The sequence below is a fragment of the Schistocerca cancellata genome, chromosome 2 (genome assembly GCF_023864275.1).
Source record: "Schistocerca cancellata isolate TAMUIC-IGC-003103 chromosome 2, iqSchCanc2.1, whole genome shotgun sequence".
NCBI classification, from domain to species: domain Eukaryota; kingdom Metazoa; phylum Arthropoda; class Insecta; order Orthoptera; family Acrididae; genus Schistocerca; species Schistocerca cancellata.
Window position 1 is genome coordinate 176,031,612 of NC_064627.1, and position 15,759 is coordinate 176,047,370.

General features: G+C 36.6%; 1 protein-coding gene across 1 annotated transcript in view; it reads right to left on the reverse strand.

Moving 5' to 3' along the window:
- Positions 1-216: 216 nt before the first annotated feature.
- The window catches only part of LOC126152233 (spermatogenesis-associated protein 13), a 142,888-nt gene continuing 127,345 nt past the window's right edge, over positions 217-15,759 (reverse strand). The window contains exons 14-19 of the mRNA XM_049915994.1: positions 13,295-13,516; positions 13,034-13,174; positions 12,567-12,695; positions 11,703-11,787; positions 5,052-5,294; positions 217-4,369 (exon numbers count right to left, since the gene is read on the reverse strand). Coding sequence (XP_049771951.1) covers positions 4,197-4,369; positions 5,052-5,294; positions 11,703-11,787; positions 12,567-12,695; positions 13,034-13,174; positions 13,295-13,516 — 993 coding nt within the window. The 3' untranslated portion in view covers positions 217-4,196. The remainder of the gene's footprint in view (positions 4,370-5,051; positions 5,295-11,702; positions 11,788-12,566; positions 12,696-13,033; positions 13,175-13,294; positions 13,517-15,759) is intronic.

Genomic DNA, 15,759 nt, shown 5'->3' on the forward strand with positions numbered 1-15,759 from the left:
TTATGACCAATTCATTCCAGTAAACAAACAACTTTTTCACTAACTGAAAACTATTTCTTCACTTTCACTGTAATCTCCAGTGTGGTCTCAGACTTCCTTTCTGGATTTCAGTGGAAGAGTATGAAACATAGCATTCTGCAACCTGCAGTGACAATAATATGCAGCTTAGGATGCAACCTGAAACTGGATTTTCCTGATTTTCTAGTGATAATGAAGTTAGGGCTTGTAGCAGTTTGTTTATTAAGGCAATGCCCACAAAAATTCAATGATGCATACCATATTTTGCAGAGCTGTGTGACAACATTTGCCAAGTAGAACTCAAGAAAAATTAACTTTTCATTGCCTTGAAACAAGCTCTAACATTTTGCACTGTGAAGCTACTTCAAAATATTGGTCAATACACCATGCCACATAACACAGGAAATAATAAAATTGCATTTTTATGGATGTTTGTACACTTAGTGTATCATCTCATAGCATTGTGATATAAAAATAAGTTACAAGTTAGTTAGAGAGTTCTTTGCGTCATGAAACATCAAGAGACTAAAGTGATACATTAAATTTCAGCTGTTCTCCAAAACATAACAATGAGAACACATGGAAAGGCAATTCTATCATTCAATGCTTCATATTTACATTTATCACTTCTTTCAAAAATGAACAATTCTGAATGTCAAGCATTTATTGTACATAAATTATTGTGAGGGTGAGTCAAAAAGTAAAACTACAAAACACCTTTATTTGGGTCCCATTTCATTACACAAGACCAGGGATCTGAGTACCACTTCTCCCAAAAATGTGCCCTGCGTGTTGAGCATCATGCAGCCCCCTTAGTAATTCATTAAAGAAGTTATTCAAGCATCTGCCATACAATACTGAGCTTATTTCCATTTTCATGAGCCAAAAGTTGGCAGGTGACTCATCACTATGTTATAAAAAATTAAAAAGAACTTTTCCATACATGTTTCTTCATGTTCAGATAATTGCTGTTTCATCCAAAGATGGCAAGTCTGAGCTTAAAATGGAAAGACTATAAATAATAATTTTAAAAAAATTGGTACTGAAACAAATGTCTTCTTTTTAGGGAATTCACTTTTTGACTTAGCCTCATCAATAATACTACCACCACTAGTCATATATAAGTTTTTATTTGTATTTAATATGTTAACCAGAAGAGACACATATACTTGTTTGGGGCACATGATTTTTGTATGAAAGTGACACAGGATGCTTCTTTCATACAACAAGTATGGAAGTACTGTAAGACTATCTGCATCCTCTGATACTGTACATGACATATACACTGATTATCAGTAAGCACAGCATTTATTGAAGACTATGGTACACAGAAGTTACCACTTTGTGCCTTTTTATTTACTTTTGCAATCTATTTGCTTAAAGTATTGTGATAGTTTGGAATCCGCAGAAAATAATGGTTTGGAATCCATAGAAAATACTTAGCACAACATTCGACAACAACTATATAAATATGTGGTTAACACGTTAAGAATTCAAAATTTAAAGTATTTAACATTGTTGGTTAAGGTTACAGTGTAGTTGTGTAATATCATAATAAAAGGTGTTGGTATTTAGTGATACTCCAATTATTTGCTGCCGATCAACAGTAACATAAATAAGAAATATGCGCAACCCACAATTATTTTGTAGACTGCTAGGTTTCTTGATCAGTATTATATTTCAAACATATCAGTTCATTTTCTTTTACACAGCAAATTCAAAGTGTAGCACAATTTTAAAATTTTTCTTTGTTAGGCTATTTAGTTGTTTCAATGAATCAAAATAACAATACAAGTAATTTGGACCTGATGAGACTCAAATGAAAAACAAAATTCAAAAGCAATTAATAGGTAGACTACACCTACATTAAAAACCACAAATTAGTGGATAGTATGCTTGTAGCCTATATCCTGTCACAAAGCTACCAAAATCACAAAATATGCAATGCCCTTAATGACAATAACAACAGATTTCATCAGAATGCACCTGAAAACATATTTCGATTCTGTAACAACAAATACCGATTCCATTTGCAAACTTTATCTATTTGACATTATTTCAACACTAGCATTTAAACATTTAACCTACCAGACTCAATCTGAAATGCAGTCCAAATTATTGCCCTCTTAGCTCGTCAGAGTGACAGTTATAGTACATTACACATGTACTACACACAAAGGTCTTAAAACACTTCTGAATGTTGTAAAAGTTTACTATTGATTCAAGATGAACTGATTCCACTGAGGTACCACCAGAAATTCATTTGGAAACTCTCTTATTTTCAAACTGAAAATGTAGACAGTGGTATACAACAATTAACACCACCAGTTCAGGCTGCGTATCACTCATTATGATAAGCACATAAGCTGCCATTACAGTTTATCTGTACATTCTGGCAATGAAACACAAAGTCCACAATGCGACTGAGGAACCATACACCATAGTACAAATACAAACAGCTTTGAATAAAACACTGAAATACTGGCATGACTAATGCAACTGCCCTACCAAGCATGATTACTGTTTTGCTAGTAATAATTTAGCTGTGTGCGTTATGAATGAAGTCTTTTCAACAGTAGCGGAACAACATTAATCTTTACCTGTCTAATTGTTTCAATGGTCTGACACAGTGGAAGAGACTGAAAACCTCCTACAATGATGCAAAAATGGAGATGACTATGGTGACCACGTATAACTTTGGATGTATGGAATGCATGGGCATATTTACACAACAAACTGTCTTAATGGTAAAAGTGACCTTTGCAGAGTACATACTCCAGAGTTCGTGTAAAATCTGATACAATATGCCACACATTTTCCTTAATACTAAATGACTAATGAAATACTTCTGAAGGAAGAAAATCAGTCCCTGTTATATCAGTTCAAGACATGACCCAAACTATTAACCATTAGAAACGATCAATATGAAGTTGTAAAGTTTCACAGCTGTAAAGTTTATTCTTCACCCAGCTGCATTTGTTAAATACAACTGAGATAAGTAAGGCACAACTAGTAGCCTCATTTTGTCATCTTTTGCATTCCTGTTCATTTGTTTTCTTCAATATGTTTGTAAAGAGTAGAAATGTGCATGAATCATTATTATGAGCCCTCATGAACCAAGCATTATTAATTTGTGTTCCTCATGTTAGTCACTGAACAGGGATATACCACTTCTCATCTTGAAACTGATTAAAGCTGTGGAGATGACTAGAGACATAAAAATGCAGACATATGAATTAGTCAGCTATGGTTGTACTCATAAGTACAGCATTCCCTATGAACAGCAATGAACAGCATATCAGAAATACTGAATAACCTGCTAAGCATTATTTGTAAGAAATAAAGAAAGCACCAGATACATTTGTGTGTGTGTGCAGCATCAAATAACATAATTTGAATGTTTTAAGGCACAAGCCTTCTCAAGTAAACAACCATATTAAAAACAAAATCTCTGTCCATAATATCATCAAACATTTCATACATGCTCATTTTCTCTTCCTTACTGAATACATATAAAAAATTAGGAGCTATAAACCTGTGTTAAACATACAACGTTTCAGGTCACCTTGTAACAAAAGTATGTCCAGTGCTTTAGAAATAGCACGGCATGGTTTCAACTTAGTCTGGAAATTGCTATAAATGCAAGCAGTGTTTGAAAATTGATTAAATCTTTGAATTGGTTAACAATATAATGAAATTCTAATGTCTCTTCTTTCCTGTGAGCCAATTCTCCATTTCTTATAAATTAATTACAACACTCTGAAACAGTTTTTGTTTACAGTTAGCATACTCCTACAAATTTCCTCAAACTTACAACTGCTTTTGCAGCAAACTGATTCTTAACAAAATTTAGGTTTTGAGGAAGGCTATAATCAGTCTTCTTTATTGTGCTGCTTATCACTAACATCTTCCTGTATGAAGTTTAGGCCAGCTCATTCCAAATTTCATGCACCAACCACTCATACAAAAAAGATTATGTAACAACAGAATAACCAAAATATTTGGTTCACTTTAACTGCTCCTTCTCTACCACGAGACTTACATGACATGCATTACCTTATATGCGGAAACGCTTCACAATATCCAATATAAATACAGACATCATGTATGTCCGCCTCCACATGAAACTCCTTTTCATACACAAATTCACTATATTACAGCACCATTTGAGTTCTTTTTCATGATGGGTGGTGTGTAGCACGACCTTTCTTGCTGCTACCAAAGGTAAACCAGGTGCCCATTTTTCGGCCTAGCGAATTACTTGAACTGTGACTTGTTGATGAGGATAGGTTGTGATGACTTGCATCAAGGTTATTCACAGGGTGTGAAGAATCACGCTTGTAACTCTTCCCTAGAAAATAATACAGATACAAAATTATCGTTTATTTCGGATAAGTCAAAAATATAGTGCTCAGAAATGGTAGAATACAATCACACTTGGCATTAGATAAATATCTTACAATTACACTATGTCTTCTAAAACATCTTTTCTGTATCAAGAATTTCTTGTCAATTTATCATTTTCAATGTGTTTATTCTAAATGTTGCCTTCATTATTTTCAACTCAGTTTACAAAACTCTTCCGTTATTCATTCTTGTATTCATTAAATGTGTGTCAGAAATGGATGCTGCTCACAATGAGCTGCAATGTTTTGAGGTTTTAAATTTAAGTCTGATTTATTTTTACTTTCAACATACAACTGTTAAGGCAGTAGAATATAACTAATCTTTTTAGCATACAGCCACAGAACAAAAAAACACCAAAATTCAGAGCCTTAAATGCAACTTTACAGAGTTTTAGCATCTCATGATTAAAACTAACAATTATTTGCTAATACACAAAATCAACAGATGATTGGCAACGTTTTTTAAGCAATGAGGCAAAATATTTGCTATTGGTATATCACTGAAAGGACCCAGAGAATGAAGTGGAAGAGCCACATTATGATATTTATCAAAATGCAGCTATATGCAAATACTATATCATAAATAAAACAAAGAAACAATATCTCTGGTACATTATGTGCACGTACCTCGTGGTTTGCTCGGTGGCCGACGTCGTTGGCAGCGAGCAGCCATCCTGGCAAGTTGTCGGGCAGCTGGTGCGAACTCCAGCCCTTCACGAGCATCCTTATCTACAAGGCGACGTTCTTCTGCAAGAGCCTGCAGCCAGCGTGTCTTCTCAGCTGCCGAACGGCATGCGAAAACAAGCCCTCTCTCCCGACCCGAGCAGACTATTCGTACACAGTGTCTCACTGCTATTCCCAGCTGAGGATCTGTAAATTCACAGTACAGTACTTCAGCTACATTTATTTCACATTACAAACAGCATAAAGTACCAGCAGTATACCTTTAAGTGAACTGCACATTTTCAGTTCATGTTACAAAGTGTAGAACTTTGCTTCCGCCATTTTCTCCTCAACATCTGAGGGTTTAATGAAACAAATTGGTTACGCATGTATCATCCAAAGTATTTTCCATCGTTGGCCACTACTTTCTCTCATCTTTCAGGCAGTGTATGAATCCCGCATCGAAAAAATTGTTCACCTTTTGAAGCGATCCACAAATCGATCCAATCTGTGACTTCTTCATGAGATCGGAAGTGTTGGTCAGCCAGGCCAGGCGCCATTGATCTAAACAGTTGATAGTCAAGGACTTTCCATTTTAACATTTCCAAGTACGCTTTGACCTCTTTTGCAACGTGGGGTCGAGCATTGTCGTGCTGCAAAATCACTTTATCGTGCCTCTCGCTGTATTGCGGCCATTTGTCTTTTAATGCTCAGCTCAGACACATTTATTGTGTTCGATAACGAGCACCTGTGATTGTTTCACTTGGTTTTAGCACCACATAGTACACAATGCCGAGCTGGTCCCACCAAATGTAGAGCACGATCTTGGAGCCATGAATATACGGTTAGGCCGTTGACGTGGATGTATGGCTGGGATATCCCTATGATTTTTTGTGTTTAGGGTTATTGTAATGAACCCATTTTTTGTCCCCCGTCACAATGTGATTCAGAAATCCCTTCAGTTTTTGCCTCTGAAGCAACTGTTCACAAACACACAAAGACTGTTCAATGTCTCTTTGTTTCAGCTCACATAGGACCCAAGTTCCTTCTTTCTGAATCATGCCCCTAGCCTTGAGACGTTTTGAAATGGCTTGCTGTGTCACTCCCATTAATCGTGCCAGTTTTTCTTGAGTACGACGTGGGTGTTTACTCAGCAATGTCTCCAATTCTGCATCTTTGGAAACATTCCCTCTTCCACCGCTATGCCAGTCTACGACATTAAAATCACCGTTCTTGAAGCTTTGAAACCACTCACGACACGTTTTTTCACTAATAGCGTCCTTACCATACGTACATGAGAGCATTTGATGAGACTCAGCTGCTGTTTTCTTCATATGGAAACAAAACAGTAACACCTCCCACAAATGAGAATTAGGCTTGTAAACTGACATTTTTGATCTAGAACAACTTCATGATGCAGACACAAATCGACTAATGTTAGAATGAGGTTATGTTGACTGAGTCCAAGCTAACTGCGTGATGTCTGTGATCTGTTTCTTTCGACCACTACTTACCGTTGTCACCACCTATCGGAAGCAAGTTGTACACCTTGTACATCAATAGTTTACTAATTATTACAACTACAAAAAAATGCAAGATCAATACATAATAGTTTCTCGGGGGAACATTGTGTCAAATCCAGATATGGAGATATGCAGTTGAAAATCAGAAAGCTATGCCATAATAATTTCAGACAAGTGTATGAACACCACCTGAAATAGATTTCATGCTAATTTCACTATGTCTGGCAATACTGTAATCAAATCTGATCACAGTCTTCCAAGAATATGCAACAGTCCAGTTAGTTCAAGATGAACTTTTGCAGTTTTCCTAATTCACTTCCTGAGAATACCAGAATGATTACTACACAAGGTCAGAGCTGATTCTTTCTTGGATCTGTGCAACCTTGAAAAATCTTTACCCTTCGAAATTTCAGACAGGAAACTGACAATGTTTATGCCACAGAATGACACCACCTTTTTTGCGAGTGGACAAATAGTCTAATAAGCCCTTGAGGTATTACAGGATTTGGAAAAAAAATCATTCCTCGTCAGCCCTCATTTGCTCCAGAGGCTACACTGATGCAATAGCTCCATACTTCACAATCCTATACAGCCCCATTTGCTCGACAAAAGATCCGAACAAAAAGACTGGAAAATTGCACAGGTCACACCAATATTCAAAAAAGGCAATAGGAGTAATCCATTAAATTATACATCCATATTATTAACATCAATAGCAGCAGGATTTTGGAACATACGTTGTGTTCGAACATTATGAGTTACCTTGGCGACAACAGTCAACTGACACACAGTCAAAGACAGATTTAGAAAACATCATTCTTATGAAACACCAACTAGCCCTTTACTTACACAAGGTGTTGTGTGCTATCAACAATGGATTTCAAATTGATTCCATATTTCTAGATTTTGACATTGTACCGTACAACTGGCTTGTAATGAAATTGTGTGCTTATGGAATACCGTTTCAGTTATGCAACTGGATTCAGGATTTCCTGTCAGAGAAGTCGCAGTTTGTAGTAAGTGACAGAACATCACTGAGTAAAACAGAACTGATTTCTGGCATTTCAAAAGGTAATTTTATAGGCCCTCTGCTGCTCATTGTCTACACAAATGGTTTATCAGACAACCTGAGCAGCTGTCTTAGATTGTTTGCAGATGATGCTGTTGTTTATCATCTAGTAAAGTCATCAGAACACCAAAACGAATTGCAAAATAATGTAGATATCTATATGGTACAAAAATTGGCAACTAACCCTAAATAATGAAAAGTGTGAGGTCATCCAGATGAGTGCTAAAAGGAAACCATTAAACTTCAATTACATGTTATATCAATCAAATCTAGAGGCTGTAAATTCAAGTATATATCTATGAATTAAAGTTATGAATAACTTCAACTGATAATAACACACAGAAAATATTTTGAGGAAGGTGAACCAAGGACTGTATTTTACTGGGAGACTTAGAAGATGCAACAGATCTACTAAAAGAGACTGCCTACACTATGCTTGTTCATCCTATTTTGCAGTACTGTTGTGCATTGTGAGATCCTTACCAAATAGGATTAATGGAATACATCAAGAAAGTTCAAAGAAGAACAGCGCATTTTGCATTACTAAGAAATAGGGGAGAGAATGTCATGGACATGATACAGGATTTGGGGTGAACATCATCAAAAGAAAGGTGTTTTTCCTTGTGGAGGGATCTTCTCACAAAATTTCAATCACCAACTTCCTCCTCTGAATGTCAAAACTCTTTGCTGATGCCAACCTATTCAGGGAGAAATGATCATCACAATAAAATAAGGAAAATCAGAGCTCATATGGACAGATGTAGGTGTTTGCTTTTACTCTGCACTGTTCGAGATGGAATAATAGAATGGTTCAAATGGATCTGATAACTATGGGAGGTCATCACTCCCCTAGAACTTAAAACTACTTAAACCTAAGTAACCTAAGAACATCACACACATCCATGCCCGTGGCAGGATTCAAACCTACAAACGTAGCAGTTGTGCTATTCCAGACTGAAATAATAGGGAATTAGTTTGAAGGTTGTTCGATGAACCCTCTGCCAGGCACTAAGTGTGATTTTCAGAGTAGCCATATGGATGTAATGTAGAGACACAAGGGGTGAATACGATTCTTCAAACCCAAACCCCAGGATGACAGAGACTGACTTATGGTGAGTCCTCATTACAGGTGAGTCTCTCTCAACTCCTCTTTTTTTTAACCTTCCCCAGTCTGCCCCACTCTCTTCCCTGAGAAAAGAATTAATAGTTCTAAAAGCTAGGATTATGTCATCATTTTTACTTTTAGGCATATCTATCGGCAGTACTAAACATTTCATCTTCTGGAGATAAGTACAAGTCAGAAGTTTAGTCTCATATTTATCAATTGTGTAATTACTGTAGATGTGTGGATGGACCGATTCCTGAGGATTCTTCCAATGAATCATCTGGATCTCCTTTACTTGTGAATAGTTTTATGTGATCATTCCATTTTAAATCACTTTGTATGCATACTCCTAGATTTTTTTATGGATATAACTGCTTCCACTGATTGTTCTGCAATCGTGATATCATCCAATAATGGCGCTTCCTATTAAATTTGTTTATGTCCAGAATCAATTGCCAAGCCGTGCACCAAGCATATTCTGCAGGTCTTCCTGAGTTTTGGTGCAACATTTATTGTTGCAACAATGCATATGGAGCAAATGAAATAATTACATTTACAGATCAGTAGCACAAGCGGTGTTGAGGTACCAATTTTCAAACATTGAGAGTTCTCATTATATAACAGTATCATCCACAAAAATCTGGAAAAAATCATATCTTGAGTGAAGTGGAAACCTCTAAAAGGTAGTACTTACTATTTTTTTTCCTGGCAGTGTATATATTGTAAAAAGTAATGGTCCTATAACACTCCCACGGACTATGGCTGAAGTTATTTTTACATCTAAAGACTGCTCTTCGTTGGGAATAATAGGCTGTGTTCCATTCTCTAGAAACTGTTCCATCCAATCACACAGCTGGTCTGAGAGTTCTTATGCTTGTATTTTGTTCATTTGGAAACATTGCAAAACTGTATCAAACACCTGGAGACCAGGGATTGTTGTTTCTGAAACCCATGCTGACTCCTGCAGGGGAGATTTTCGGTTTCCAGAAATGTCGTTAATACTCGAGCATAAAATGTGTTCCAAAATTCTACTACAAACCAACATCAAAGATATATGTCTACACAGCTTTGTGCATTTGTTTGGCAACCCTTCTCAAAGACGAGAATGACCTGCAATTTTTACCACTCTTTATGAACACTTCACTCCTCCAGCAACCTACCTCATACTTCTGCTAGAAGAGGAGCAAGTTATTTCACATACTCTATGTACATGGGATTGCTGAACTTTGCTCAGCACAGACTCATCTAATGTATATTGTACTATATTCCAAAACTTTGTCCATTGATACTCAGTATTATCAGTGCTGGAGGTGAAATTTTCAGTTCGACTACTTAGGAAATCTGAGATCCGTTTTCTGTTGCTCTTCCTGCCTCTCTTTATATTCCTGTTTAATGCCATTAAATGAAGCTTTAATGGCTTTATGACCACTGATTTCTTGATCTCGGCTAACTAAGTAGAAAGTTCAGGTCTGTTTGTCACCATGAGATCCACATATTATCTTCGCAAGTCAATTCTTTGATTAACTGCTCAAGATAATTTTCAGATAACGCATTTCGAACAATTTCACACAATTCTGCATCTGTATTACCCACTCTAATCACTTGAGTCTCCCAGGCCAATACATGAAAGTTGAAAATGTGTGCAAATTATTCTCCAAGTTTCCCTTCTAATGTTATGGAATGCTTTTAGAAAATAACAAGACATGATTTCCATGTTTGTTGACAGGGAATGAAATAAATGAGATGTAGTACAGCTGTGTGTGGTAATTCACTTGCAAGTACAATACTGACAGACAAGGTAAAATATAGTTATATGTTCTGCTTATATCAGCAGGAAATGGTTATTACAATATTACTGCATACAGATACACAGACAATTATTGCATTGGCTACATAAAGCAATCAGAAACAGAAATTTGACAACTAGCTCTCTATTCTCACTACTACAAAGGAAAAGGTCACTTTTTAATATAATGCAAGACAGGGATCTATTACAAATTAGATCAATGACCTTAACTGGATATTCACTACATACCGAGAACACCCTAAATAAAAAGGAAGACTGGTGTCTAAGATCCCACCAACAGACAAGGTCATTGGAAAGAGGGCAAATGCTTAGATAGGGAAGGAAGTAAATCATTTCCTTTTGAAGGGATTCATCCTAGCATTTACCTTAAGTGAGTTGGAAAAACAATGGAAAGGCCTAAATATGGATAGTCGGTTGGGATTTTGAACCTTCATTCTCCTGAACATAAGTTCAGTGTTCTAACCATTGTACCACCTCATTCGGTGTGTGACCAACAAGTCATAAAAACTCCGAAACATCATTTGAGACCCATTTGGGTTGTATGGTGATTGTTCCTTTCTGAAAGTGACAAAATGTCATAAATCTAATTTGCATTCTTCATATGTAGCCAGAGTAGCATATTATGACAATGACAACACTCAGGATGACATAAAAAGTGAATAATATTAGCACACAAGGGCAGAGTATGGTAAAAGGAGGTGGCATCTCCATAGACTACAAAGGTAGAAGTCATGGCCCCAAAATACTATGTGATTCCAATGTTCTTCTGACTTTAACCTATCTGTGCATACTTCATGCATTCCATTCTCATCATCATCATCATCTACTGAAGCATATCAACATTTTCACCTGAGATATCCCTCTAAATGTTGCACAAATCTATCTGAGAAGCCAGCAGCTTCTCTCAAGGTAGCAGCTCTCCTGGCCAATTTACCATGTCAAATTTAATTTAGGAAGCAAATATACTTTACAGTAGTTTAATGATTGTTAATTATTAATGTACTTTCCAATGGCTACTGTGCTTATGACAGATAAAGGTAACAATTTACTCTTCACTGAAATATAAATAGATATCATTCAAATATTTCTTATCTGAAAAAAGAAAACTCACCTTTTCCATCAGGCACATCAATAACCTCACTTGCATCCAGAAGTATTCTACCCTTGTAGACAAAAACGTTTCTTTTCAAGATGTCCTGGAAAAAAAAAAAAAAAAGGTAATAAACATGTACATTAATACAAGGGCTATTCAGAAAGTAGATTACATTTTTGCCTGCAGCAACAATGTGTGGGGGTAACACAGTCATACTGTTATCTGAGCATTTGTCTGTTCAATCAGTATCCAGCCATGCTAACATGAGGTTCATCTCATTTCCCGTTATTTCACAATAAAAGTTTTGAACTGTCTGCAATCGAAAATCTTGCAGTGCAAGTTGTTAGGTGCTCTCAGTAATGAGGTTTTTGTTGGCAAAACAATATAAACTGATTGAAATTTATCGGCAACTTTGTGAAGTGTACAAAAGTAACATAATCGTTGAAGGTGGAGTCTGCCCATGGTTCATTACATTTAAATGTGGCCAAATTAATGTTCATAATGAAGAGCACGGTGGACGAGCAAGCATTGTGACTCATGAACTGGTTGCAAAAGTTTATGAGAAGAGTCAAAAAAATTACTGTTTCACAATGACCCAGTGACTACCATCTGTTTTCAAAGATTAAGACCTGGCTCGCAACACAATGCTTTGACGATGATGCAGAACTGCGGGAGGATGTAACTAATTAGTTGAAGTTGTGAAGAGACTATATTGAAAAGTAGTATATCAGTGTTGTTTTCAAATGAATAAAACCTTTCTTGTTTCCTATACTTTTTTTAACACCAAAACGTGATCTACTTTCTGAACAGCCCTCATAGATTGCCTCTTGAGCCAAAATGCTCTTGATGATGATATTTCTCCTGCACTACATGAACTCTTACCTTCTTGCAGTAGACAAGTTGATGATCAAACAGAAACAAAGTTATGTTATTGGTCCACATTCCAGTTGTCACACGTATTACTTCACCATGGTGAATTAATTGAGAACTGACTTCTATCAGATCTTCTCCCTGAAATAAATATTATGTACTAAACAATATCAACGGATACTCCATTTTAAAAAGAAAAATAATCCCGACTATTATTTTTAGCATAAATTACACAAGTCAGCTGCATTTAACAATAGTGGCTACAGCAATGACAGAACTTGATGATGTTTCCAAATAGTCCTTTACCTACAATCAGTCTCAATCTTCCTCTATGGACATCTTTTCAGAAAATACTATGTAATACACAACAATATCATACAACACAACAAGTTCCTCTAACTTTCTGCTCATCTGCTACTACAGCATGCAAGAGTCACTGCTATCATTGCTACAATGTCCTGTTGTATTGATGTACTCACTTCCCAGCCTTCTACTCTCTGTTGCCAAGCAGCAAGCTTCTCCAGGCTCTCCATTCTACGTTTCCGCTCATTTATAAGGACAGCCACATTCCTCATTGCTTCAAGAGCTTCTTTAATTTTTTCATAATCAGGATGATCAACCTGCAACAAAACAAGTTTTCTTTACTTTTTGAAATAAGCTATGTAATTTAAGCAACAATTTTAAAATATCAGTAATCAAAGAAACACCCTCATCAAACATATTTTTTCACAGATACATACCTTGGTATACTTCAGAAGCTCTGCAAGCTGAAGAGGGTATTTGCATATCCTTTGTACTGGAGTGAGAAGGTAGCCATCCAGTGGAATTTCTATAAGACCACGCATGAGCCTACAAGCTTCAAAGAACTTGCTGTAGCTGTTGTGCTGATACAGCTCTTGAAGTGTTGCAGTAGCCATTGGTTGACTGTTACAATATTCAGAGTATATTCGAAATCCAGACCTCTGAATAACACAAAAAACATATTATTAGGTCAAACACAACGGGCGAGATCACAAGCTCAGCCTCTGCCCCTACTGCTACACATATATGTGCATGTGTACATTTTTATTCACTGTTTTAACATAGAATTCATAAAGGATGATAATTAAGGATTTTAAGTAAAGACTTAATACATAGTACAAAGCATGAGGAGTAGATTAGACAACCTACCAACCAGTATGTGAAAGCAAGTGTACCTGATGTCAGTTCCAGTTTGTCAGTTGTTTTCTGCCATGTCACTTTAATTTTATTCAGATTTCTTACAGTTATTTCCTTGTATGCTAATTTCTTTGATGTCTATTTCTCACTGGGCAGCTTCTATTCCAGGGTGAATAATAATTGGGAAAAAAAATCAACTAACTTACAGGATTACAGGTCTTACAAAACTGGCTAATAAGCTTATTAGACATTATTTTGTGTTTCTGCTGTCTATTCTTCAGTCACTGAAGGAAGCTGTGCTTTTTCTTTACTATTTACTCTCACCCAATTGTTGTATCTTCTACATTTATTTTACCAGTTCATCTTTCTTTTGTAATTTCTCAGGCTTTCAAATCTTGCTGGCTGCTGCCAATGCAGTGTTAATTTCGACACCATCATATCCTGCATAGTATTCTAAGACCATGGTTGTGCAATACTTGCAAAATTCCATCTCCTCCAATTTTTGACAAACCTTTTTTGTCATAATTTTATCAGTCACTTGGATTCATTTCTCCAACAATGGAAAACCCAGGATGGAATGCAACAATATTATGGAAAGGAAAGTTGCCACTCACCATATAGCGGAGATGCCGAGTCTCAGATAGGCACAACAAAAAGACTGTCACAAATAAAGCTTTCCGGCCATAAGGCCTTTGTCAAAAATAGACCACACACACACACACACACACACACACACACACACACACACACACACACAAAACTGCAGTCTCTCAGGCACATGGGCTACAGTTGCCTGAAACTGCAGTCGTGTGTGTGTGTGTGTGTGTGTGTGTGTGTGTGTGTGTGTGTGTGTGTGTGTTGTCTATTTTTGATGAAAGCCCAGGCCTTATGGGCTGAAAGCCTTATTTGTGACAGTCTTTTTGTGGTGTCTATTTGAAACTGAGCATCTCCGCTATATGGCAAATGGAAACTTTCCTTTTCATAATGTTGTTGGATTCATTTCTAATATTCACAAAATTTCTACCATATAGGGATAAAAATAAAATAACAATTTACAAGAATTTTTTGAATGATTCCATTCTTAATAACTGTGGAATAAGTTCACAGAAAATTATATGTAAATATGCTTTAAATTTAGTTATAATGCACAACGTACAAGACAGAATGTGGAAACTGCAATTTCACAGCCACTACCATCACCACCATCACTCCCACTGCACCATTCCCAATTCAAGCAAACTACATGTTAACAGTTAAAGTAATTTTCTGCTTTTAGATTTAGTTCTTACAGTTTTCACATTCTGTCAGTACCAACTGAATACCTCAGTTTACTACAGGAGGAAGATGTGACCAGTGTTTAACATCCCGTTGATATCAAGGTCATTAGAGGCGGCACGAGGTCAGATTAGGGTAGGATGAGATTAGGGTAGGATGGAGAAGGTATGCAACCCTTTCGAAGGCACTGTCCAAGCTTTTGCCTTGAGTGATTTAGGGAGATCTTGGAAAACCTACATCAGGCTGGCCAGATGCGAGTTTGAACCGTCGTCCTTCCAAATATGAGTCCAATCAATGTGCTAACCACTGTGCTACACCATGCACTCCCTCTGATAGAGCCTATCTCCGTTTTTGGATTCTTATTCCACACAGAATCCTTAGTAACTGTGCAGAATCTGTCTGAATTCATCCATGTTCCCAACAGTGTTTTGTGACATACTGTTTGTGGCAGCTCTTTAGTGCAATCCTGAACAATCTGCAGTTTTCTTTTCTTTGCAGTTACCAAATTTCAGATCTTCTCAGCTAGCCAGTAATTGTTGGCACTGCATATGTATTCATGTTGATAACTGATGTTATTGTCTTCCCTAGATATGAACTCCCTCTTTATAAACTTACTGATTGTCCCACTGTGCTCATAGGCAAGATGCTTGAACCACACTGTAATGTCTTGACTTGGCTCCAATGCTAGGTGTCTTCTTGTCGTAAAACCTTTTCACCAGATAATGGGCTCCATGTAACTTTAAGACACTTTAAGACCCTAACACTGATTTGT